Genomic DNA, 23,787 nt, shown 5'->3' with positions numbered 1-23,787 from the left:
CTATTCCCTATTGTCTCTAACCCAGACCTTTTGCAGTCATTTGTTGCATGTCTGGCCCTTGTAGCATTTGAGTTTGAGACCCTGGCCTTAGAGGAGCAGAGAATGGTTATTTGGAATGGGGGAGAGGCTGAGATGTTTCTGGATCTTCTTCAAGTCCCCTGGTTTATAACAGACAGGATGGGGACTGCCAAGCTCGTTTCCATTGAGGAGCTCGTAGTAGAAGAGATTCTGACTGAACAGTGGAGATGGAGGGGCCCAGGGCTGTCCTCTCTGTGGGGGATGGTGCCCCTGGCAGAGTCTGTCTGATGGAGGCAGACGTCCGTTTGTCTACAGGCGGCCACTGCCTGCTCCTCTCTGAGCTGCCCAGCCCACCTCGGCTTCGGGGCTCTTCTCAGGTGCCTCGCTGGCCCAGGGGCAGAATCCTTTGGAATGTGGCCAGGGCAGCAGCTCCTCTGCCAGGCTCCCACCGAGGCAGTCCCCACACTGGGCAGGCAGGTGGACCCTAATGTCCCCTGGCCCTGTGGACTTTTCAGCTCCACGATCACCTCCTTGTAGAGAACATACTTTTAGGAAACTCTACTTTCTTTTAAAAAATTTACTGTTTTTTAATCTTATTATAAATAAGTGATCATGTATCTTGATCATGGTAGTGGTTAAACAGATCTATACATGTATTAAAATTCATATAATTGTACACACTCCCTAAGAAGTCAATTTTATCTGTATGATAATTTTAAAAATAAACATGTTTAAAATATTTAAACACTTTTTGCTGCATAAAATCTATTTGAACATACATATATATATATATATATATATATTTTTTTTTTTTTTTTCTTCCTGACACAGGGTCTTGCTCTGTTGCCTGGGCTAGAGTGCAATGGCACCATAATAGCTCACAGCAACCTCAAACTCCTGGGCTCAAGTGATCCTCCTGCCTCAGCCTCCCAAGTAGCTGAGTAGCTGGGACTACAGGCATGCGCCACCGCAGCTGGCTAATTCTTTTATTTTTTGTAGAGATGGGGTCTTACTCTGTTGCCCAGGCTGGTCTTGAACTCCTGAGCTCAGGCGATCCTCCTGCCTATACAAATGTATATATTTATGATATTATATATTATGACAGTATATATGATAATATATGTATATTATATATAATATACATAATATCACAAAATTTGGTTTTCTGCTATTTTTCACTTAGTATGAAACCAATTTTTATATGCTCCCCACAAGCCTCCCTGTGCTGGCAGTGTGCTGAGTGGAATGCAAATGAGTAATTATGTAGTCAGGGCTCAGCCCAGTGCTCGGCACAAGGACGGCTCTGAGACAAGGTGATTATTATTACTACTGATATTATTACCATAGATTATTTAATCTTTTCCTTCTTGTTAGAAATGTAGGATGTTTCCAATTTAAATACTTCTGGGAGGAACATTTTTGTGTATAATGGTTTTCCTGAATTCAGGACCATTTCTTTAGGACCCTATCCATTTCTTTTTTCTTTCTTTCTTTCTTTCTCTCTCTCTCTCTCTCTCTCTCTTTCTTTCTTTCTTTCTTTCTTTCTTTCTTTCTTTCTTTCTTTCTTTCTTTCTTTCTTTCTTTCTTTCTTTCTTTCTTTCTTTCTTTCTTTCTTTCTTTCTTTCTTTCTTTTTTGAGACAGAGTCTCACTCTGTTGCCCAGGCTAGAGTGCCGTGGTGTCAGCAACCTCAAACTCCTGGGCTCAAGTGATCCTCCTGCCTCAGTCTCCCAAGTAGCTGGGACTACAGACATGCGCCACCATGCCCGGCTAATTTTTTTTATTTTTAGTAGAGACAGGGTCTCACTCTTGCTCAGGCTGGTCTCGAACTCCTGGCCTCAAGCAATGCCCCCACCTCAGCCTCCCACAGTGCTAGGAGTACACGCCTGAGCCACTGTGCCCAGCCCTGGGGGGTTATCCATTTCTAAACAAAGAACATACACATCCTATGATCAGGTCTGTTTCACTAAATTAAGATGGGGCTTGGCGGTGTTGGAGCGTGATGGGGCAGGAGACTTTGTCGGGGACGGGGCAGGCCTGGTGGTCTCTCCTGCAGCTCTGAGGGGGTATCTGGGCTGCGCAGGCCCTGCCACCAAACATCCCCTTCCTCACGCATCCTGGAGCTCTGCTGCCTCCCAGGTGCTTCCCTCTGAGCCCACAAATGTGCCCGATTCCCTCCTGTCTCATGAAAACACTGCCTCTCGCCATCCTATTTCTCACTCCGCTGTTCCTCTTGCTCTCACTACCGCACTTCTCAAGGGAATACGGCCTCCACCTGGAAAGCCTACCTCTGGAGCTTGGCCGCAAACTCCTGCAGAGTCATCGAGACCCTGCCCGAATAGGCACGTCTTTGGGGACGCTCGCCTGGCTCCCTGAGTTCTGCCACTCCAGTGCCCATTGCCGGGGACTGTGAGCGCAGAGGGACGGTTCTGTTTATCTTCTTGCCTTCGGACTGTAGCGCCAGGGCAGACGCACAGGGGCGCTCTGTGAGGACAGCCGAGGGTCCCGAGGCTCAGTGCCCACCCCGCTGCGTGCTCAGCCAGCCTTCGGCTTTCCTGCCCCTCCTGCATCAGGCAGTTGTGAGTTTCATTCTAGAGCACAGAAATGCTATACGCTTCCTGCAGAGACTGTCCCCTGACAAGGCCCCTGTCAAATACTCTCCCGTGGCACGACGGGAAGAGCAGGTGGGACCTACCTCTGCTCCCGGGTCTCCCTTCTCCCCGGCTTCTCCCTTCTCTCCCTGCGGGCACAAAACAGCACAGCGTGAATGGCGGCCCGTGGGGAAGCGTGGGCACAGACACACCCTCACATCTGGGACGAGCTAGGCTGGGACTCGGCTGGTCTAGGTGTCAGCGAGGAACCCCGCAGACGATGTGGAGGTAGGTGGTCGGCCCAAAGGACGGAAGACTGGGACAGGGGCTGTCATCACTGTCTTCAGGAATCTGAGGTCCTAGTGCATGGGAGGACACCCCGCATGGGCTCAGCAGTGGACAGACCCTCGGGTGGACCTGGGACTTGTTTCTAAGCCAAAGCGTGGGGCATATGGCAAAGGTGATGGGATGTCACTCCTGTGATTATGTTACAAATTGCAACCCACGGCTCTGTCCTGCTGGCGAGAGACGTCTCCTGCTGGTCTTGGCCTTGAAGGAGCCAGCTGCTATAATGTGAACTGCTTCCTATGGGGACGGCCATGTGGCAGGGACCTGTAGATGACCCCTAGGAGCTGAGCGTCTCAGCCCTACTATGTAGCAGGGAGCTGAATTTCTCCAACAGCTGGTGAGCGTGGAAGAGGACCCCAGCTCCAGATGACAGTGCAGCTGGCTGGCACCTTAACGGCAGCCTTGTGAGACCCTGGGCGGGGGACCCAACGATGATGTGCCTGAATTCTCAACCCACAGACGCTATGTGGCATTAAGTGTGTGTTGTTTTAAGCCACTAACTTTGCAGTGATTTGCTATGCAGCCATAGAAAATGCACATGGCTCCAGAGGCCAAAGCCTCTGAGGGGCGGTGCTGGGAGTCTGGTGAGGACACCTCTATGCCTCATCCAGGAGCGCTGCCTCCACCCCGGAGCTGCCCCACGATGGAGAGGACGTGTCGGAAGGCTGTGAGCCGCACGCCGGTCTGGCTGGCGAGGGATTCCTGCTCTGGGTCAGGCTTGGGACTGGCTGTCTCCACTTCTACAAGGAGAATTCTGAGCTGAAGATTCTGGCACCTTTGAGCTAGGTTGGCGCTTCAAGACAGAGGCTACTATGCTGTGAGCCGCGGAAGCCGGGACCCCTGTTTACACCCAGTGCCGTGGCTGCTCATCCAGAGGCCCCGGGCTGGGCAGGCAGGCTCGGGGTGACTGCGGGCTTGTCACACAGCCAGGCACCCGCTACGCTGGTGGCCCTAGTGAGCCGCCTGCTGACAACCTTGACACCCAGCCCTCTCGCCTTACTGTAAATCCCGGGAGCCCAATAGGGCCAGGCAATCCTGTCGCTCCGGGTCTGCCTTGGCCACCTGGTTCTCCTTTCTCCCCAGTTGGGCCGTCTAGACCCTACAGATCGACAAAGATCTCTGTTAGTCAAGCTCAAGGTCATCATGCTGAGCGTCTGACCAACTGTGGCATGCACACGTGGCTCCCTTGCTCCAGGGACGAGTGTCTAGGATGGTGCCCATTTTACAGATGCAAACCACTGAGGCCCAGAGAAGGCTCCCGGGTCAAGTCAGCAGCCTAGCTGGACTGGGCTAAGGCCCCTTTTTTGTGCATGCAACTTCTTCTGGGTATAGGGCTTCTGCATGCTTTCCAAAGAGGCAGTTTTACAACCACGACTTCATGTCTTTCTCAACAATCCAGTGAGGTGTCCAGGGCAGGCATTATTATCCCCATTTTAGAGATGAAGAAACTGAGGCTCCACAAGGCTCAGTGACTTTCCCAAGGACACAGACAGGCGGTGACAGAACAGGACTCAGGTCTCCTGAGTCGAACACTGGCCTTCATAAGTGAGCAGCTTGAGGGGAAACTGAGAGGACCCCCTGCCCCCCATCCCTGGCCGCAGGTTTCTAGCCCAGGCAGCTGCCGGCACCGTGCAAGGCCTTGCAAGCCGGAGTCATGCTTGAGGGGGACTCACCGGAGAGCCTGCTTGTCCCGTGTCCCCCTTCTCGCCCTTCTCTCCTGGGCTCCCTGGGTGCCCACTTTCTCCCGTCACTCCTGGAGGGCCTTCCTTCCCTGGGGGTCCTTGGGGACCAGGGGGGCCCATGTCTCCTGGTTTGCCTCGAGGTCCCTTCAGAAAGTAGGAACAACACTTCTCAGACACATCAATGGAGAAGACGAGAGGGAGAGAGAGCAGGACAGAGCGGGGGCCCAAGGACTCGGCTCTCGGGTGCTTGCCTGCATCTGCCTGGTTCCTCCCGGGGCCTGGTGGGGGCCCTGGTGCCGGCCCTCTCCCCGCCTTCCCCCCGTCCCCACGGGGCTCACGGCAGGGCCTGTTCCAGACCCTCCTGCCCCCACCCCACCCCAGGGTGAGGACCGTTTCCAGAGGTTTGCCTGCAAGACGTCTGTCTGTACCTTGTCCCCGTCGTGTCCTGGAGGGCCTGGCAGTCCGATCTCCCCCTGTGGCCGGACAGAACAAGGGAAGGTGACTCTCCGAGCAGAGATAATGACAATCTGTAGCTACCCCGTGCTTAACGTGCTAGGCACCCCTCTCTGCGCTTGCCCGCAGAGCCGGCTCATTGAATTCTCGCTGCGTCCCTGGGAGGTGTGTATCGCATGGCCTCTGTTTTACCCATGAGGACCCCAAAGCACGGCACTGTGTGTCCAAGGCCCACAGTCAGTGAGGAGGTAGCCAGGTTTGATTCGGGCGTGCTGGCTCCAAGTTCCCTGTTTTAGCTACAACCTCACACTGCTGCCTTTGAGAGCCTCCCGTGGCTCCACTGGGGAGAGGTTCTGCCTTCCTGCCTCCTCCAATACCCTCCTCCTGTCCTGGCTGCCCCTCTGGGAGCTCCAGTCACTGTCATGGTCACAGGTCAGGGAGGGAGGTAAGGGAGGCATGGCCAAATGATAGGCAGGTACTACCCAGAGGAGCAGAGAGGACAGAGCACTGAATTCTGCCTGACAAATCAGGGAAGGCTTCAAGGAGGAAGTGGCCTTAGAGTTGGGCTTGAAAGATGAGAAAGGTCTGAAAGATAGAGGGGAGAGGGAGAGACTGGCAGGGCAGCAGGGAAGACATGAGGGCAGAGGGGCAAACCTTCTGAGAGAAAACACAGAGATGAGCAGGAGGAGTATGAAAGGAAAGCAAAGGCATAAGAGGGGGCGAGACTGGGAGGGCTCCAATACTGCAGTCCCTGAGGGGTAGCCTGGGGTCCCAGCTGTGGGTCTGGTTGGGCAGGGGCAGGGGTATGCTGGGCCCAGCCCCACCACATCAGAGGGGTGTGGGCATCACTGGAGCCCAAGACAGAGGGCACGGGGAGAATGGCAGCCCCACGGTGGCTGTGATGTGGGCGGGCAGGGCCCGAGGGGCCCCAGAGGATGGGGAGGGTGCGGTGGTTCTGGGAAGAGGGAAGGGTCGTAGGACGGGGGGCCGCCCCGGGTTCGAGTGCTCAGAGACACTCGACCTGAGCGTGCAAGAAACGTTTGCAAGACACGTTTTACCTTCTGGCCTGGAATCCCTGGAGGTCCGGGTGGGCCGATTTGCCCAGGGAGACCAGGAGGCCCCTAGGCGAGAAAGGAGAGACACGTGTAAGAACTGCCCCACGGAGCAGGCACGGCCTGTGGCCGGAGCGCTGTACGTGGAGGCTGGCTTATAGGGACCCCAAAGTGCAAGACAGGTGAGCACTGAGCGTGTCTGGGCTGAAGTGGGGGTGGGGCTCCGAGAGCCGCACCGACCACCTCTCCCTCCTCTTCTCTCTAGGGCTCTCCGGGGCCTTCTCGGGCTCCAAGAAGATAAATCTGACTTTCCCCGGACAACAAGTTAAAAATGTCTCCAGGCAACAACCTGAATGTCCATCAACAGGTGAACGCAAGGTGCAGGCATACGGTGGAATACTGCTCAGCAGGGATAAAGGAACCAAATACTGACAAACGCAATGACACGGACGAATCTCAAACACGTTCTGAGCAAAAGCAGCCAGACACAGACAACTGCACACTGTGGGATTCATCCAAATGAAGTTCTAGAAAAGACAGATCTAACCTACAGGGACAGAAAGCAGATCAGTGCTGGCCTGGGGCCGGGTGTAGGTGTGGGCGTGGCTCATAAGGGCAGGGAGGGACTTTCTAGAGTGGCTGGTGTGGTGGGTACGTGGATATATACATTTGCCCAAACTCGTCAAACTCTACACCTCAAGTGGGTGCCTTTGATTGTGTGTAAGTTATACCTCAAGGTTGACTTTAAAAGAAAAAAAAAAGTTTCCAGCAAGGTTTTATTTCCAATAGCTACTTCAAATAATATATTTTACTGTCCCCAGACAAAGCTCACGGATTCCAGATCTCATCATCGACACCAGTTTCCGGGATTGGGACGTCACATGAGTGGCATTTGATTCTGAGTTTGTGTCACGCCTAAGTGTGTTTTGTGGCACACAGGCATGAAGAAGTATTAGGTGAATTGAAATTCCAGTCATCTGAGGACTTTGTGATCTGCCTCCCCTCTCCACCTTTAGAAAGTGGGACTGGCTGGTGGTCATTTAACTACCAATATTTTTACTAAGCGCCTATCACTGCACAAGTGCAAAACCTGGGCTTGGAATTCGCTGGTTTTCCAAGTGCAGATAATGACACTGATTTCCAGGATGGGGGAAATGTGGAGGGTTGCTATTATGTTAATTTTTCAGGGTAATGGATTTTATTACCTGAGGGTTGAGAAAAAAGAGAAACATGAAAGCATCCTCCTATATCCTTGATACAGATGTAAAGAGAACCTAGCATTTATACTGTCACCAGAGCGCACAGCTGGGCGGGTGAACAGCACCTACACAGAGGACGGCCATGACCCAGGGCACGGGCAGCCCACCCACCAGTCTCAACCCGGCCTCCGGCTGCGGTCACCCCCCACCCCAGCACTGCCAGGTCAACCCGAACCCAGAGCCCAGCGCCTGCATTCTGGAAGGGAAGGCTCAAGCACTTGCTTCCAGGCTGCCCTCCCAGCCCCCGGCCCGGTGCCTGAGGAAGGTGAGGAGGAGGAGGAGGACTTACCATCAAGGCCAGAGTTCGGATCTCCTGAAAAACCAACATCACACCATCAGTGGAAGAGCAAACCAAGCACCACCTGCAAGACCCCCTCTGCCCAGTCGAGAGAACGTGGGAGCTGGGGTCCTCACAGGAGCGCAGGTGGAGCTAGACCCTCGCAGGTGGGCTTTCTGACTCCCAGCCCCCCTCCCCACAGGTTTGTAATCATGGGACAGAGAACAGGCAGCATCTCATAAGCCAATAGCACCGAGGCTGTCCTGCAATAAACTCAGAGATGCCCTAAAATGGACTTCGTTTTACCCAGGGAGGCAGAGGTTCTTTCTAACCACCTACTGAGGCCCCTCCTTGGTTCTTGCCTCTTCTCCCAGAACCCAGAGTTCAAGGTTTCGGTGCATCCCCCTTTAAGCAGACACCGTATCGAAAATACGGAACCACTCAGAAAATAGATTAGAGGGATGATTGTTGGCTTTAAAAAAGAATTTTACATCCTGTAGGTGGATTCACTTGCATACACAGACTCCTTTGAAGGAGTGGCTGTCTCCATGGGGTGATTTTGTTCCCAGGGGACTTTGGTCATGTCTGGAGACACATTTTGGTTGTCACAGCTGAGGGTGGGGTGCTACTGGCCTCTAGTGGGTAGTGACGAGGGGTGCTGCTAAACATCCTAGAACACACGGCATCTCCTCCCCACGACAAGGACTATCCGGCCCAGACAGTCAACAGTGCCAAGGTGCAGAAACCCTGCTTTACAGAGTGGGGAGCTTGTGAACTGGAAATTAGATGAAACTGGCACAAAAGGGAGATGCAGTCCCGGAAGGCAGACCCTACCATGTGAAAGGGGAGCAGGCATGCACTGAGAAATGCGGGCCAGGGCCCTGGATGGGCCAGCACCCCGCGGCGGGCCAGGACCCTCCCCTATGGCTGTCAGGTGCCCAGAGCCGGGATCACTGGCCAGCTGGGCCCAGACAGACAGCCTGGCCACCTGGATGCCAGGAAGCTGCACAGTGGGAGGCCCAAGGCAGTGACTGTCTCCTGGAAGCTCTGCTCAACGGCCTGAGGGCAGGGCCACTGCTCAGCAGCGGGGAAGAGCTACTGCATCAGGGCTGTTGTGTCCCGAGGTTCACGAAGACCTCCAGATCACCAGCCTCGGGGCGGGAGCCCACTCACCTGGAGAGCCTCGTTGATGTTCCCGTTGTAGTCCACCATCTCGCCCTTCCCTGGTTCTCCCTTGGAGCCCTGGAAGGCAAGTGAGCGCTCAGCCCAGGGCCTGGCCCGGAGGGACCTGAGGGCAGCTGCTGCCTGTTCCTATCGAGTGGGACCGCGGCCAGCACCGGCTGCACCTGGCTGCACGCAGGTGGACACACAGCAGCCGGAGGGGGCCTGCCGGAGGGGGCCTGCCGGGGGCCCCAAACACTCTCAAAGGACGGACGCTCAGGGGATGGGGAATAAATACAGAAGATTCCACGTGACAAGTCTGGGCCAGACAGACACGGAGAAGATTGATTGGTCCACTCACTCGGCCACGTCAGACGTCCCACCTGTGCCAGAATGCTCTTCCCTTCCCTTCTCCTCAAGACCCCAAAGTCAAGCTGCTTAACGCAGTGACTTCAGGCGAGAGAAGCATGTACCTTGGGGCCAGCTGGTCCCTGTTCTCCAGCTGCTCCGGGCTCCCCCTGTTGCACGACAAAGTTGGAGTGAAACGACAATCAAGCTGGTGCAGAGAACCCGACGTCCCTAGACGGGCCACGCATCAGGCTCTTCTTTGCTCAGGCCAACAAGATGCAGACCTCGACGTCCACTACAGTGCGGTCCCCGAGCCTTCTGGAAACATCTGCTGGACACCTGCCACAGTCCTCTCCCTCTGAAGCTCCCTCCTGCTTCACACTCAGTGATACTCCTTCTGTCCTGTGTCCCTTGTTAGTGACTCCCCTGGGTCCCTCTGGCCACCTCTCCCTGGTCCCCTGAGTCAGCCACCTCCTTGGGAGCAGGACCTCTGCTTCTCTTTGTCTCCACGCTGCCCACCTATTGAGGGCTCAGCAGTTCCCTGCTGATTGCCTGCGTGGCTGATAATCGCTGCGCAGAGCCCACGTGGGTTCTTTTAGGGTTCCCTCTACTTGTGAAAGCCCCAAACCGCTGGAGGAAACGTGGGGGGGCCTGGCCAGGTCTCAGGAGAACACAGGGACATGGACGCCCAACCTCCCTGAGCAGGCGGGTGGACAGACTTGTCCCTGTTGGAAACAGGACAGAGCGACTGGGAATGAATGAAACAGTGGTGTAAATTGTGAAAAACAAGCCACAGTTTCAACTGGCCTGAGATGATGTTAACATTGAGGACAATTTAAAGAAAATCACCACCTCCAGGTAAGCTGCCCTCGGTCCTCCCAGCCCCACAGCATCTTAGTCACTGTCTACCTGTGAGGGACACACCAGCCTTCCACAGGGAGTGCTGGAGGGCAGTGAGCCCCCACCTTTGCCAGCGGCTTGGGAGGCCCCGTGTCACTCCCCAGCCAGGCGGCCCATGCCGGGGCTGGATTTGCATGGCTGCTGTCTCACTGGATAGCTCTCTAAAGCCCAGGCCCACCAGGAACCAGGGAAGCCAGGGGTCACGGCAGCCAGCCTTGCGCCCCAGGCTGCAGCCCTAGGGACGGCCGAGAATGTTTCTCTGAGGGGGGCTTGGCCTCCCGAGCTGGCCCTCGTCCTGCAGCCCTGGGTTGTGGGGGGCCTCTGTACCTTGTCTCCTTGCCGTCCCGGGGGGCCGGCCTGGCCATCGACACCTGCTTCTCCCTGGGAGGAGGAGAGGGATGGGATGAGAGCACACAGGCCAGACGGGACAGCCACGCAAGGGGGAAAGGGCGGCCTTGCCGCTCACGCCCTGGGTGTTGTCTCCGGGCCTCTCTTTCCCTGGTGGCTTCTACCACCTCGCACCGTCCTACCTATGTGACTCCTACCCGCCCTTAGCAATCACTGGTGTCCACCCTGCCCAGCCAGGCCCTCGTCTGTTCTTGGTTAGTACACACATGCCCAGCTCAGCCCGACTGTGGGTTGCCATCATTCTGGGACATGGGGAGGCAGGTCATTTAGGAGCGTGGCACACTTGCGAAGGTACCTCCTTGGGTACTGCCTGGGAGACAGAGGGGAGTGTGAGAGCCCTGGGCATCCAGGCAGGGCACCCCAGGGGGCCCAGGATGGGAGGTGCAGGGAGAGGTGGGAGCAGGCCCACTCCATATAATTCACTTATTAAATATTTTGCCTGGACCTGGAACGTGGACATGAGTTTGGGAACATAGCCATCTGGCTTTCCCTTGATTTGGCCTAAGGATGCAGGACAACAGTGACCACGTTTCCCCAACACCAAATCAAGACTGAGACATGCTGGTACGAGCCGTGCGTGGTCAGTGGGTTGCCTCCAGCACTGGGACATACTAGAGTCCTAGTGGCAGGGCTGCCTTTGGCAGAACTGGTGCTTGTGCCAGGGAAGGTCTGTTGTGGTCACAGTCTGGATGGGCAGGTGGGGCTGAGCTGGAGACCCTTCCTACCCCTTCATCTGGCCTGCCTCCGGGGTTCCTGCGGCTCCCTACACTGTACCCCTCTGAACTGTAGGTTCAGCTAGATGGTGAACAGGCTCCCTGCAGCCCCATTGTCCTGAAGGCCCAGCCCATGGTAGGACCTTGATAAATGGTGGTGGAATGAATGAGCGTATTGCCTCAAATCATGTGGAGTAGTTCATGCTTCCCTTACGAGCTGAGAAAGAGACCGCCTGCACTTCCCTGTGCTGCTGAAATAAACCAAGCAACACAGGAGGCATCTGCTTTGGGAAACCACATCTTACCATTGCACTTTCCAGCCAGCGAGAGAAAGTTGGGCAGCCCCCTTGCAGCTGCCCCACTGCTGCCAGCCTCCCCCTAGTGTGGCAGTACCAGGTGGGGCCCAGCTGACCCCTGACCTGCAACCTAGTCAGAGCCAAGGTGGGGGGTCTTTCTGGCTGTCCTAAGGCCCTGCAGCTGTCAGCCCCTGACTCAGTTACAGCATAGCCATTGGTCCCCGAGTTACATCATAGTCACCTGAATCAATGGGACCACCTGTCTGCCCCAGGGAAGACATCTCTCCTGGAAGGTCAAACAGCTACCTGCTTGGAAGCAGGACCTGAGCCCAAATGGACTTTCTAGAATCCGCAGAGAAAACCCACCCATCTGGAGCAGAAGGTGAGATGTCTGAGAATAGGCTGAAGATAAAGGCCACAGGCAAACATCTCCCTTGACGCTGATCCCAGGGATGACTCACCTTTGGTCCTGGGGGACCAGGGAGCCCTGGGGGGCCGGGCTCCCCTCTGCCGCCTCCAATGGAGTTGCCAGCATCGCCTTTCTCTCCCTGGGGGTGGAAAGGAGAGTCACTGTCACTGGCTTGACTTAGCTTTAGGAGGTGGCGAGTCCTTTGCCTTCTGCACTCTCTCCTCACGGGTCAGAGTGGGGGCAGGAGGCTGACCCCAGACTAGGCTCGGTGCAGAGGGACAATAAGGAGTCTGCAGGTTCCAGGATGTCTGGGATGAGAGCTCTCTGGAACCCTGGCCTGGTCTGATATGACCGTGGGATTTGAGGAGAGAAGGGAGGAGCAGAACAGGTTTAGAGGTGAAACAAGGGCCCCAGCAAGAGCTGGGGCTGCAGCAGTGCTTCTCAAACTGTGTTCCATGGACCACTCCTCAGTGGATTGGGAATATTCGAAATGTGAAAAAAAAAAAAAAAGGTCTGGTGGCAAAACTATGCTAAGAGTTGCAGAGTTAAAGGAAGCTGGGCAGGCCCTTCACTGCAACATGCTCAGGGCCTCTGACAGGCTGAAGTGCACGGGCACTTTGCAAGTGGCCTGTCTTATGTAGCTCTCCCCAAACTTATTTGACCTCACCTTTAAAAAATTCTTAATGAAATATCTTCTTGCAGAGCTCATGGACTGTGGGGTGCATTTTCAGAGCTGGTACAAAGAGATTGGACCAGGTCATAGCAACTGAGTTCTTTGAATTCAGCATTTTCTTGCCAATCGGGCCCCACCATGTGGCACCTCTCCCCGACCCCCCCAAACAGACTCTGGCTGTGTCCCAGCTGCCTCCCCCCACTCTGGGAGAAGGACATGTCTAATGATGGGGCCCATGTGGGTGAGGAAGGACCCGAGGCCTTTCCACAGGGCCTGCCTTTCGGAGCCCAGCGATACCTACCTTCTGCCCCAGGAGGCCAGGCAGCCCGGGGGAGCCCGAAGCCCCCTTCTCGCCCTGCGGGGGAGACGCAGACACTAAGGTTAGAAGCTGCTTCTCCAGGACGTCTGTGAAGGCGCCAGGGCCTTGCCTTCCCTCGCTCCTGCCTCCCGCCCCCTCCTTGGGTGGGTCTCTGAAGGGCTCCCCTTCCTTCCGGGCCCCCATCCCGGCTGGCTCTCCCTGGGCCGCTTCGCACTGGTGACAGCCCGGGCCCTCCTCACTCACACGGGGGAGAGAGGGGTGATGCTGGCCACTGACCACAACAAAGCCAGGAGCACGCGGGCCCTCCTGGGGGCCCCTGGGGAGCAGGGAGCAGTTCACAGTGCCAGGAGTTGGGCCAGGGCCTCCTTTCAACCACCGAGCTCTTCAAGTTCCCGTCGTCCGGCAGCTGGAGGCCGGCAGTCTTTTCTGCCTCCTCCTCCCTGCCTCCTCTATGGAGGACAAAGACCAGCTACCTAGAACTTCTCCTTCGTGGGAAGGTTTTGAAATATTTGCCTTGTCATACTGAAGCGCGTCCCCCCCAAATCCTTATGTTGAAGTCCTAACCCCCAGTATCTCAGAACGTGACCTTGCTTGGAAACAGGGCCAGGGCAGGTGTACTTATTTAAGATGAGGTCACTCTGGAGTAGGGTGGAGTGGGGCGGGCCCCTAATCCAGCGTGCTGGTGTCCTTGTGAAAAGGGGCGATTTGCACACAGACATGCATGCAGGGAGACACCCCGTGAGGACGGACACAGGGGTCGGGGTGATGCTCCTAGAAGCCAAGCAAGACCAGAGGTGGCCAGCAGCCGCCAGAAGCCGGGGGGAGAGGCCTGGAACAGGTTCTCCCTCACAGCCTCGGAAGGAACTAGGCCTGCCGATGCCCTGCTTTTGGCTTTGCAGCATCCAGACCGGGGAGGCAGTGGGTTTCCACTGCGCAAGCCCCCAGTCTGTGGGGCTCCGTTACGGCAGCTCCAGCAAACCAACACCCCTCCCTCACCGGCTCCTTCCACTACTGCACAGTTCTCTTTTTCTCCCCCTGACATGGATCAAAGAGTCCCTTGGAGAGACTTGCACCCCATTCTCATCTCACGAGGAAGCACAGGGGGCCCCAAGAGGTTGCAAGACTTGTGGGTGACCCCTTACTGAATCGGCAGCAGAGCCGGGTCCACGCCCCCCCCCCCAGGCCCCTGATGTCCTGTCCCTGTGACACAAAGGCTTCACTTTGCAAAGTGATTGTCTTAGCTTGGGCGGCCGTAACGAACTGTCACAGCCTGGGAAAAATAAAAATAAATATTTATTTTCTTATAGTTCCAGAGGCTAGAAGTCTCAGATCAGGGGGCTGGGATGGCCAGGTTCTGGTGAGAGCCCTCTCCTCGGCTTGCAGATGACCTTTCACTGTGTCCTCCCGTGGCACAGAGAGAAAAGGACCTCTCTCTCTTCCCCTAGGGCCACCAAGCCTTTTTTTTCCCCACACATTGTTGGTGGATGAGCACTCATTGTTTAGAAGGCAGGCACTCATCTTAAAAACAAAAAGTTTGATCCAACTGCCCCACCTAAATATAAAACTTTTTGTTATAAGATTTTCCAACAGCCACCAATCCTCTAGGGGGATTAGGACTGCACCTTCGGGACCTCATTTAACCTTAATTACCTCCCCAATAGCCCTGTCTGTACACACAGTCACACTGGGGGTTAGAGCTTCAGCATATGGATTGGGGGACAGGTTCAGTCCACAGCAGCGTCCAATATCAGGTGCGTGCACCAGGAGCGCCCCACCAGCGGGGGTTAGTATGGGGCCAGCACGGGAAGCTCCCCTCGCCATGGGCCTGGGAGGACTGAGGGCTCTGGGGCCACGTTTGGTGTCGGACGTCTTGGTGAACTTTCTAACTGGAGCCACCAAAGACGCCATACTAAGTCTTTGGGTGTCATCTCCTTGCCACCTGGCCTGGGTGGAAGCTGATGGCAACAAGAAGAGTTGTGTGTGCGTGGGGGGTGGGGGCAGGTAGGGGCCCTGGCAACAGGAGGGAAGCCAGTCCTGAGCCCCCAGCTGTCCCGTCTTGTCTGCTGCTCCTGGGGATGTGGCTTCACCTGGGCATCCTCCCCAAACAGGCTGGGTCTAGAGGGAAAGGATACAGGTCCTGTCGCATAGGGATCCTTGGGGGACAGGCCCGGAGGAGGCAGCTTCCACCCTCTACTGGGCTCTCTGCTAGGTAGCCAGCGGCTCTCTGCAGCCTTGCCAGGCCATCCCGCCGTTCCCCTCGCCCCGGGACACATGCACCCCCAGCACACTGCAGGCAGCACACCAGCCATGGAGGTGGGGCAGGAAGTAGGGTACCGGTGAGGCCAGGATGAGGGGCACACATTCAAATACACGATATCCTACCCTCTGCCCCCTCTTGCCCGGCAAACCTGGGGGCCCTGGCTTCCCTGCTGCTCCTGAGTCTCCCTTTGAGGTAAGAAGAGAAAGTCACTGATAAGGGGATGGAGTTGGGGATGAGGGGTGGGATGGGTAGTGATTACAGACCAGCATTTCCAGAATACTTGTCCCATAAGCTTCTCCTCTTTAAGAAAAAAAAAGGGTGTGTTCTGGTCAAAAAAAGTTTTGAAAATGTCACAGGAGATATTTCCTTTCAAGATCTACTCAATGCACATTTAGCCTGTTAAAGGCTCTGAGAAGGTCTGCAGCAAAGAAACCCGTATAATATTTTTAACCCAGTATTTCTCAAACTTATTTGACCATGGAAACTTTTTTTCTCGTCACGTCTATTGTCCTAGATAAGAGAGAAAGACCCCTGCAGGTGCAGGGGACAATAGTCACTGCTGGCTGCAGCTGGCATGCATGCAGGCCAGGATCTGGGGAAGGGGAGACATCTGCAGTGTGCTCCTGACAAGCGGCCCTTCTTTGTTCAGCCAGGTCCCCAGCCCCGGGCCAGCCTCAGGGGGACCAAGAGCAAACCAGCAGCAGCCCCTCCCACCTCTGCCCCACAACCGATGCTCCGTGCAGCCCAGAACATTCTCTCTGCATCAGTACCTTGGCTCCTGGGGTCCCCGGCTCACCCTGTGTGGAAAAAAGGAGACTTAGGTAAAGAAACGAGCAAGAGAGAAAGGGCAGGGAAGAATGAGCAAAGGCACTGGGGGCAGGTGGGGGCAGTGAAACATCTGGCAGCCCCAGCTTTTCTCTGGCCAGGCGTCCGGTCCCAGGTCAAAGGAGGCCTCTGGGCTGCTGACCCTTACAGAGTCCTGCTGGCCCCTAGGTGAGGGGAGTGGCAGGTGTGAGTGTAAGTGAGGCCCCCCAGGAGGAAGGGGAGGAAGGAATAGGCATTTGGTTTGGACATGGTACCCCCTGTAAGTGGACATGCCATCAGTCTTGACATTGAGCACCTCTTTTTCCAAGCTATCCCCTCCATCTTGCTGCCCACCAAATGGGTGGGCAGGGTGGGCGTTCAGGAGAAGGGCTTTGGAAGCTTGCAGATGCCAAATTCCAGAACACAAAGGAAGGGTCTGGGTTTTGTTTGTACGGTGGCTAGCTAGTGAGACCTTTAGCTGAGGCTGGGGCACATTTGCTACTTACTTGCAAGGCTGAGTTAAGCACCTGTCGCTCAAGGTCGCACATCTGGCATAAATGTTACTTTAAGGAAAATGCTTCCAAATCTTGTCTGCCTCCTTACTGGTCCAGCGGCCACCCCACTGAGTCACAAATTCCCAGCTCTGTCCCCCTCGCACCATCTCTCCCATCCCGCCCCGGATGTGTTGAGTGACAACGTTCAACTGACCTTCATCCCGGCCACGGCGATTCCAGGAGCCCCCTGGCAGAGAGGAGAAAAGGCCTGAAGACCTTGTGCAGTCGGAGGGCAGCAAGGAGGAAGTGGCCAGCCTCCCACTGCTGCGACAGGGAAGAGTGCCCACTTCTGCCTGCTGCCCAAGCCCCCAGAGTGCGGGCGCCGAACAGGGCACGTGGCCGTGGCCCTGAGGAACAGGCTCTGTGCAGCCCAGCCTGCCAGGGTCCCCGGCCTCCCACCCCGCGCTCAGCTCCCAGGCGCTACCAGGAGGCAGGTGCGGCCAGGACTGCTGGCTGCTAGATGGGGCTAGAGGGGGGTGTCCCTGGGGCGGGGGTGGGGGCTTCACTGGCATATGAGGGAAGGGGGAGAAGCTGGGAGGGGGAAGGGAGGAGAAGGGGACCATGGGGAGGGGAGGACAGTAGATGACAACACGAAGGGGCTGGTTCCCCTCACAGTGGCTCTCTGGACCTCTGCCCTCACGGACTGGGGAGTGGCTGGGACTGAACCCCATTTTCATATCAGCCCCAGACCAGCTACTTCGAGGTGAATATGGCGTCCAAGGTGCCACTTAGTAAATCCCAAGTGGAGGTGATTTTGGGGGAGTCCCTACTCCCCACTTGGGTCTCGGGACTGTAGCTGGAGCTGGGGTTACCTGAGAGGCTTTTTATGACCCAGGGATGCCCAGGCCGCCACTTCAGGGGGGCACTGATGAGAGGCCACACATGGGCCACACAGGAGCAACCCTGTGTGTAAGGACAGGCCAGTGTGGTGGGGGTGGGGGTCAGCCAGGGCAGGAAGGAGGAGGCTGAGACGCTGGGACTCCAGGGGTCCCCTGAGCTTGGGGGAGAGGGACAGGCGCTGGGGGAGGGCGGGTACCTTGGCGCCATGCTTGCCCGGCATCCCTGGCATGCCCCGTTCTCCCTGCGAGAAGAAACAAGAGAGACGGTGAGAGGAGGACCAGACTCAGGCCTGCCGACATCAGTGAGAGAATGCCTTGTCTGCAAGCCTGGGACAACTGTCCCACTCACAGTGAGCCCTGAGGACCCTGCCGTGGCCGCCAGCCACGGGGGCCACTGCCCTCAGCTACGAGAACTTGCAGGAGGGCCCAAGTCACAGACCCCAGAGCAAGAGAGGCCTCCAGAGAGAGAGGCCCACCACGTGGCATCTGAGTCCAGCAAGGTGAGGTGACTTGCTCTGGATCTCCTGCCCCGTGGTGACCAGGCTGGGCCTGGAACTAGGACTGTGGGGCAGGGCTGTGGCAGCAGGTGCCCACCCAGCCACTCACCTACTGCGTGCTTCCTGCCCCCCCGCCTGCCGCTTCTTCCCTGTTTGTCCCGGCACCTCTGCTGGGATGGTACCTCCTGGCCGGCCAGGCAGGGGGCTCCCTTCTGTCCTCATCTGGGGCTCCTTCTCCTCCCTAGTCCCTTGGGTCTCACTCTTCCCATGGGAAGCAGGTGTGGCCCCTGTGCCTGCCCGTCTCACTGCGCCCGCTCCTGGCCCTGCCCACGCAGAGGCACCGGCCAGGGACTGTGTGGGGTCTGCCCCACCTTTGTCTTCCACCTGTGTATTCTCCAGGAAAATGCCAGGCCTGTGAGAGGGGTGCGATCAGGAAGGACACACCACCAGAGGTGGGGCTGGGGATCACAGCCAGTGACAAACGGGGGCCAGGAGTAGGCGAGTCAAGACTACAGCCTGCCATTCGGGGGCAACAAGGAGGGGGGCCCCTGCCTCACGAGTTGGACCACGCACAGTCCCAGCACGAAGCCCCAGCTGGGGCCCAGGATGTTGTCCAGCAACAGGGGACAGCGGCCAGCCTGCTGCAGCTTCCTCTAGCTCCAAACACCAGAGCCCTCCCTCGGCTTGACCCCACCAGTGACCCCTGAGCTGTAGGCAGGTGGCAGAGTTAGACGCAGGAAGTGAGCACAGCAGACAAGCCGTTGCCCCAGGTGTGCCCAGCCATTAAGTTTCCTCTTGTGCGAACGATCAGACAGGCACAGCCATTCACTGCACCTGCCCTGCGCCCGCACGGCACGTGGGAGCTTCCCATCCTTCCTCTCCACCTGCGGTCCCTACCTCCGGGCTGAAGCCTGGTACCGCTCCGTGGTGCATCACCACCTGAGCTCCACCTGCCTTCCCGCCGCCACCCCCCACCCCCTGTCCGTGGAGAAATTGTCTTCCATGAAACTTAGGAACCAGGCCCCACAGTGAAGCTTCATCTGTATTTACAGCCACTCCCTGTAACACCCGTCACTGCCTGAGGTTTGCCTACACCCCACGAACCCTCCCTCCTCTCCTATCCCCCTGCCCACCTTCCGTGGAAAAATTGTCTTCCATGAAACCAGTCCCTGGTGCCAAAAAGGCTGGGGACCGCTGCTCTATACAATCTCCAAGAATCCCCTCCTACGTGGGAGTGGATGTTATTCCTGTGTCACAGGTAAGCAAACTGTGGCTCAGAGAGCCAGGTATGATTGCTAAGGGCAATCAATCTAGGGCTTTGAACCTGAGTTTGTTTTCTGCCAAAGCCCAGGTGCTCATTTCTCCTGGCCAAACCCAAAGTCGGGTGGATTGAGGTTCTATCTGCCCCATCAAATAGCCTGCAGGCCGAAAGCAGGGCAGGCCCTCTGTGCTGGGCCCTCAGGCCCGGGGCTCACAGGGCGAAGGGGTGTACAGGGCAGCTCAGTCCCGGGAGCCCAGAAAAGCACAGGCGGGGCCCGGCCTGTGTGCACAGGTCTGCCCTGCAGCCAGCAGAGGGCGCAACAGGACCTCATGTGAAGCCTGGCCACTTAGCCACAGTGGCCTCAAAGCCCCCCTCAGGAGCACCAGCTGAGAGGCCTGTCACTCTTTCCTGTGGGGGACCAGGGTCCTCCATGAACGTTCCAACCAGCCCAACCAGGCTGACTCAGCCCTGAGGCCCCCGAGCCGGGGGGGGGGGGTGCAGGTGGGAGGTCAGCTTGGGGAGTCCCTGCCTGTTCATCCCTCTCTTCCTCTTCCTCTGTCTTTTCTTCACCTTTCCCCCAATGCCTTCGCCCTCTTCTTGCCACTTGCATTTTCGGGAGCTGGGCTGGAAGTGTGTGTGACCACGGAAACGCCACTCCCCCCTCTGGGTCCAGGGTCCTCGTTGCAACATGAGGTTAGACCAGATCCCCCCGCCCACTCCTGCTCCTCGGTCTTCTACTCTCCCTGCCCTGTCCCTGCTCTCTGCATGGCCCTCGGCGGCCAGAGACAGACACGTGGGTCTGTTGGCAGCTCCAGGAAAAGGCTGGGGTGGGGCCGGGGGTCTAAGCTCCGGATAAAAACACAGCTCTGGGGGAGGAGGGTCTCAGCTCTCCCCTCCTCCTGCCCGCAGAGGGCGGCTGTGGGACGCTCCCTCCCGCAGGGTGGGAGCCGGGTTCTGCCTCTCGCCCGTCTCTGGGCTTCTGTCTCCAGTCTCAGAAGAAACTGTGCAGAGCAAACTCCCAGAGCGTGAGGGTTTCCCGGCTAATTGGGGCTGTCTTCAGCCCCTGTTGATTTGAGTATGTAAAGACACGGTCGTGCACTTGGGGGAAATCAGAGCTTCCTAGGGAGGCAGCCCTCCTCCTAGTGTGGCTGACCTTCGACCCTTCCCTCTCCTCTGGGTCAAGGCTCTTAATTCTGCAAATGACCCAGGCCCCAGGCTCCCTTGACCCCCACCTGAGGGCCCCTCCCTTCCTCCCCATAGCGGGCAGGAAGCAGCGGTGCCGGCTGATGTCCCCGCCGCTCTCTCCACCCTCATTAGGCTCAGTCCTCACACGTGTCCCTGTGGGCTCGCCCCCGCCCCGCCGCTGAACTGCGCAGCTGGGCTTCCCCCAGCCAGAGAATGATGGGGTGCGGCCACTGTCACTGTCAGGGCTCCAGTGTTGCCGAGGCCAGGGCCCCCCGCAGCAGACGGGAGGTGGGGGCTGCTGGTGGCTACGGCCAAAGGAGGACAGTGACGCACCTCTGTTCAGAGGGCTGCTCCCGGGGTACATCCTGTGACGGCCTATCCACATACTCCTTCTTTCCTACTTCCACTCTTAAGTTATCCTGTCTGAAAAGTTGCAGTTAGGAGCTGTGCTCCATTTAGATCTGCTCACTCATTGCTGCCGCCTTTGTCTTCCAGGGACTTGGCCCTCTCGGTCTGTCTAACCCACAGGCCTGGCTTTATCTCCCCTACCTCTGCCTTCCCTTGTCCCCCCAGTGGGGACTCTCAGCCACCCCTCTCTGGGCCATCCTGCATGATGGCAGAACTGCAGCTCCCAGGCCAGCCCCGGTCACCCCTCTGGGAGGCTGGCTTTTTAGGCTCAGTGCCAAGAACCGATGCACGGAGGGGTGGCAGAGACGCGTAGATGGGCACAGAGGGGTTTGCCCTGACTGCCCTCATTGCAGGCCGGCCTTGGTCTGACCTTGAGGCTGCCACTTAAGACTCCGCAGCCGGGCCCTGCACCTGAGCACGTGACGGCATCAATAGGTCCTCTATTCTGGTCCCAGCTTCCAGGTGGGAGGACCCATCCTTCACAGAGATGACAGAGTGGAGTGAGCTCTTGGGAGCGCACACGGGCCATGCTCCGGCCCTGCGGGAGTGGCCTCTTAATTGGTGATTTACTGTTTGTAGCACAAGCTGGGCAGGGACTTGGCAAGAAGACACAGTCTGGAAGGAGGTGGGGGTCGTCAAGGTCAGCCCCCAGCCCAACAAAGGTCAGGTCAGGAATGGCCCTCCTCGAGGTGAGGCCTGGGCTCCTGCTGCAGCCAGGTCTGGGGGGAAGGCCCGGGGCCCAGTGCAGCCGGGCACACAGGCTCTTTGTTCTCTGCAGGGGAGGAGCAAGGCCTGTCTGGGAGTGTGGGGCGTGGAGGGCTGGGGGGAGTGGGGTGGTGGTGGCGGGAAGCTCGGGCCTCAGGCCTGGACTAGGGCCCTTTCCTGGAGTGCAAGAGCTGAGTGAGGACGGCTGATGCCCTTCTGCCCCCAAAGCGTTCCCAGGCCTCCCTTCCGGGAAGAGGGCGGCTCAGTTCCTGCTTCCTCGGCCCAGCCAGCCTCCACACCGCAGAGGACCGGAACCACGGAAATCCCAGGTCCTCCGGTAATTAGGGCCGGCAGGAAGTGATCCAGGGAATTACCGGGGTCGGGTGCCCCATTGAAGGCCAGGGCTTTGGAAGGGCGGCTGGCTTGTAATCTCAATTTGAGATCGGTTGATTTTGTAGTTAGTTCCAAAAAGAAAAGTCAGCTCTAATTAGTCTTTGGACTTAGGAGTGCAGGAAAAACAGGGCCCAGAGAGCACAGGGAGGGGGAGGGGGTCCTTTTAGCCCCCGTGAGGCCTCAGATCTGGGGCCCAGGTCTTAGTTTTCTGATCTGCTTTAATTTAAATGGCCTGCGTGTCCCCACTGGGATTTCACGGCTTTGAAAGAAAACGCTGTCCCCACACCAGCAGGCTCCTGCGTCTACGGCTTCCATCTGTACGGAGCATTCAGCTACATGTGAGCGACAGGCGGAAGCCTGGAGTCACTCGGGTCCTCTGGGAGCCAGAGGGGTGCAGGAGGGTTTCAGGAGTAGCTGTCATGAAGGCTGGGACAAGCTGCCTCCTCCCGGGTTTATTGGAAGTCCTGCGACCACCCCAATTGCCTGGGGTGATCGTGTGGGCAGAGTTAGTACCCACGGGTGGAACACTCCGCCTCCTCAGCTCTTTGACTAAAAACACACCAAGAACCCTGCGTTCTCTGCTGTAGACTCTCCAGATGCTGCTCACGGAGAGCCTGGAGGCTCAGAGAGAGGCCTCAACACAGCCAAGATCCTTTTCTCACAACAAGGAAAACGGCTCAACTCCCACCTCTTTTCCTTCCACTGGAGGAAGGGCTGGGGCAGGGTGCCTACCGGTAATCAGGGGTTCCCCCAGGGCTCATAAGATGCAGGTAGTAAAGTCATTCAGAGCAAGGCTCTGGGGTCAGACAGGCTGGCTTCTCTACTTCCTAGCTGTGGACCTTGGGAGGAAATATCTTCTGTGAACCTTAGTTTGCTCATCTGTAAATTGGGTATAAGAATAAAAGCTACCCCATAGGGTTGTTGCAAGGATTCAGCAAGTTGACGCATGCAGAGTGCCTGGTGCACAGCCTGGCATGTGGCAAAGTCAGGCAGTCTTAACCACGCAAGTTGTCATTCACCAGGAGTGTGTCCACCACGTGGACCCTTGCTCTGACCGGCAGATCAGAACCCTCGTCCCTTTGGCAGGAGGGTTGAAGAGGGTTGAGAAGAAGGGCCAGTGCAGCCACAGAATGGGGGCTGGGACAGCTGGGTGGGTATCATCTGTTCCCCACCATGGGGTCCCTCCCATCTCCTCCACAGGGAGCCCTTGTGTCTGGGGAGCCCCCTACCCCTACCCCGCTGGCCTCCAGGAGGGGTAACTGCAGTTGTAAGGCTCTCACGACCTTCCTCTTCTGGTCTGAAACCTGCACAGCCTGTAGGAGGGACATGCTTCAGACATGGTCCTTTTTGCAAATCCTGAGGCTTAACGCCCAGACCACCACAGGCATCAAACACACCCCCACTTCGAGAGGGATGAATGAACCCGCTTCGATGCATTTAGAGATAAGCTCTCAGCAGGTTTTATGATCCACATACGGTCTGATAATACTCGTCAATCCTCTCGAAAGAGAGCCAAGGTTGTAATGTTTTAAACACGCTTTGCGTCTTGCAACATATTTAAAGTAGATCAGTGTCATAAATTTGGATCAAATAGGTACCACATGGGTGCACAACAATGATGGCAGTGTCTAGGCAGGAGGGCTGGCCCCGAGTGGGGCGGGGGCTGTACAGGGGCTGCTGGCCATGCTGGGCTTTGATCTCAAGGAACCAGTAGAGACGCCTGCCTTGCTGGCCTGGCTGGCCTTTGAGAGGACACCAGGCACAGCCCAGTGGGCAGGGGTGGTGGGGGACAGAACTAACCATTAGCAAGCTGCACAGGCCGAGAGTTAAATTCCACCCCATGCCACCAGAAGGGACTGCCTGTATGTGTGTCAAGTCTCTGGGACACAGCAAGGGAAGCTCGAGTGGAGGATCAGTCAGTTACCCCATGGGTCCCGCTCGCACCTGACCTCAAAAGCAGCCACTGGGCATCTGTC

At 57.1% G+C, this 23,787-nt stretch overlaps 1 protein-coding gene across 4 annotated transcripts in view; it reads right to left on the bottom strand.

Annotated features, from left to right (window-relative positions):
• Nucleotides 1-23,787, bottom strand: part of LOC105870203 (uncharacterized) — an 84,926-nt gene that overhangs the window by 22,437 nt on the left and 38,702 nt on the right. For 3 of the 4 annotated variants that reach the window (XM_012762636.2, XM_012762634.2, XM_012762638.2), the window contains exons 15-28: nt 17,560-17,604; nt 16,678-16,710; nt 15,936-15,962; nt 12,888-12,941; nt 11,966-12,052; nt 10,415-10,468; nt 9,313-9,357; nt 8,852-8,920; nt 7,691-7,714; nt 6,149-6,211; nt 5,066-5,110; nt 4,629-4,781; nt 3,956-4,054; nt 2,712-2,756 (exon numbers count right to left, since the gene is read on the bottom strand). In XM_012762636.2, the coding sequence (XP_012618090.2) occupies nt 2,712-2,756; nt 3,956-4,054; nt 4,629-4,781; nt 5,066-5,110; nt 6,149-6,211; nt 7,691-7,714; nt 8,852-8,920; nt 9,313-9,357; nt 10,415-10,468; nt 11,966-12,052; nt 12,888-12,941; nt 15,936-15,962; nt 16,678-16,710; nt 17,560-17,604 (843 nt within the window). The remainder of the gene's footprint in view (nt 1-2,711; nt 2,757-3,955; nt 4,055-4,628; nt 4,782-5,065; nt 5,111-6,148; nt 6,212-7,690; nt 7,715-8,851; nt 8,921-9,312; nt 9,358-10,414; nt 10,469-11,965; nt 12,053-12,887; nt 12,942-15,935; nt 15,963-16,677; nt 16,711-17,559; nt 17,605-23,787) is intronic. The other variant, XM_076010068.1, reaches the window with a different exon arrangement.

This window comes from Microcebus murinus, chromosome 14 (assembly GCF_040939455.1).
Source record: "Microcebus murinus isolate Inina chromosome 14, M.murinus_Inina_mat1.0, whole genome shotgun sequence".
NCBI lineage: Eukaryota > Metazoa > Chordata > Mammalia > Primates > Cheirogaleidae > Microcebus > Microcebus murinus.
Note: the sequence above shows the minus strand (reverse complement) of the source record. Positions and strands in the feature narration are given on the sequence as shown.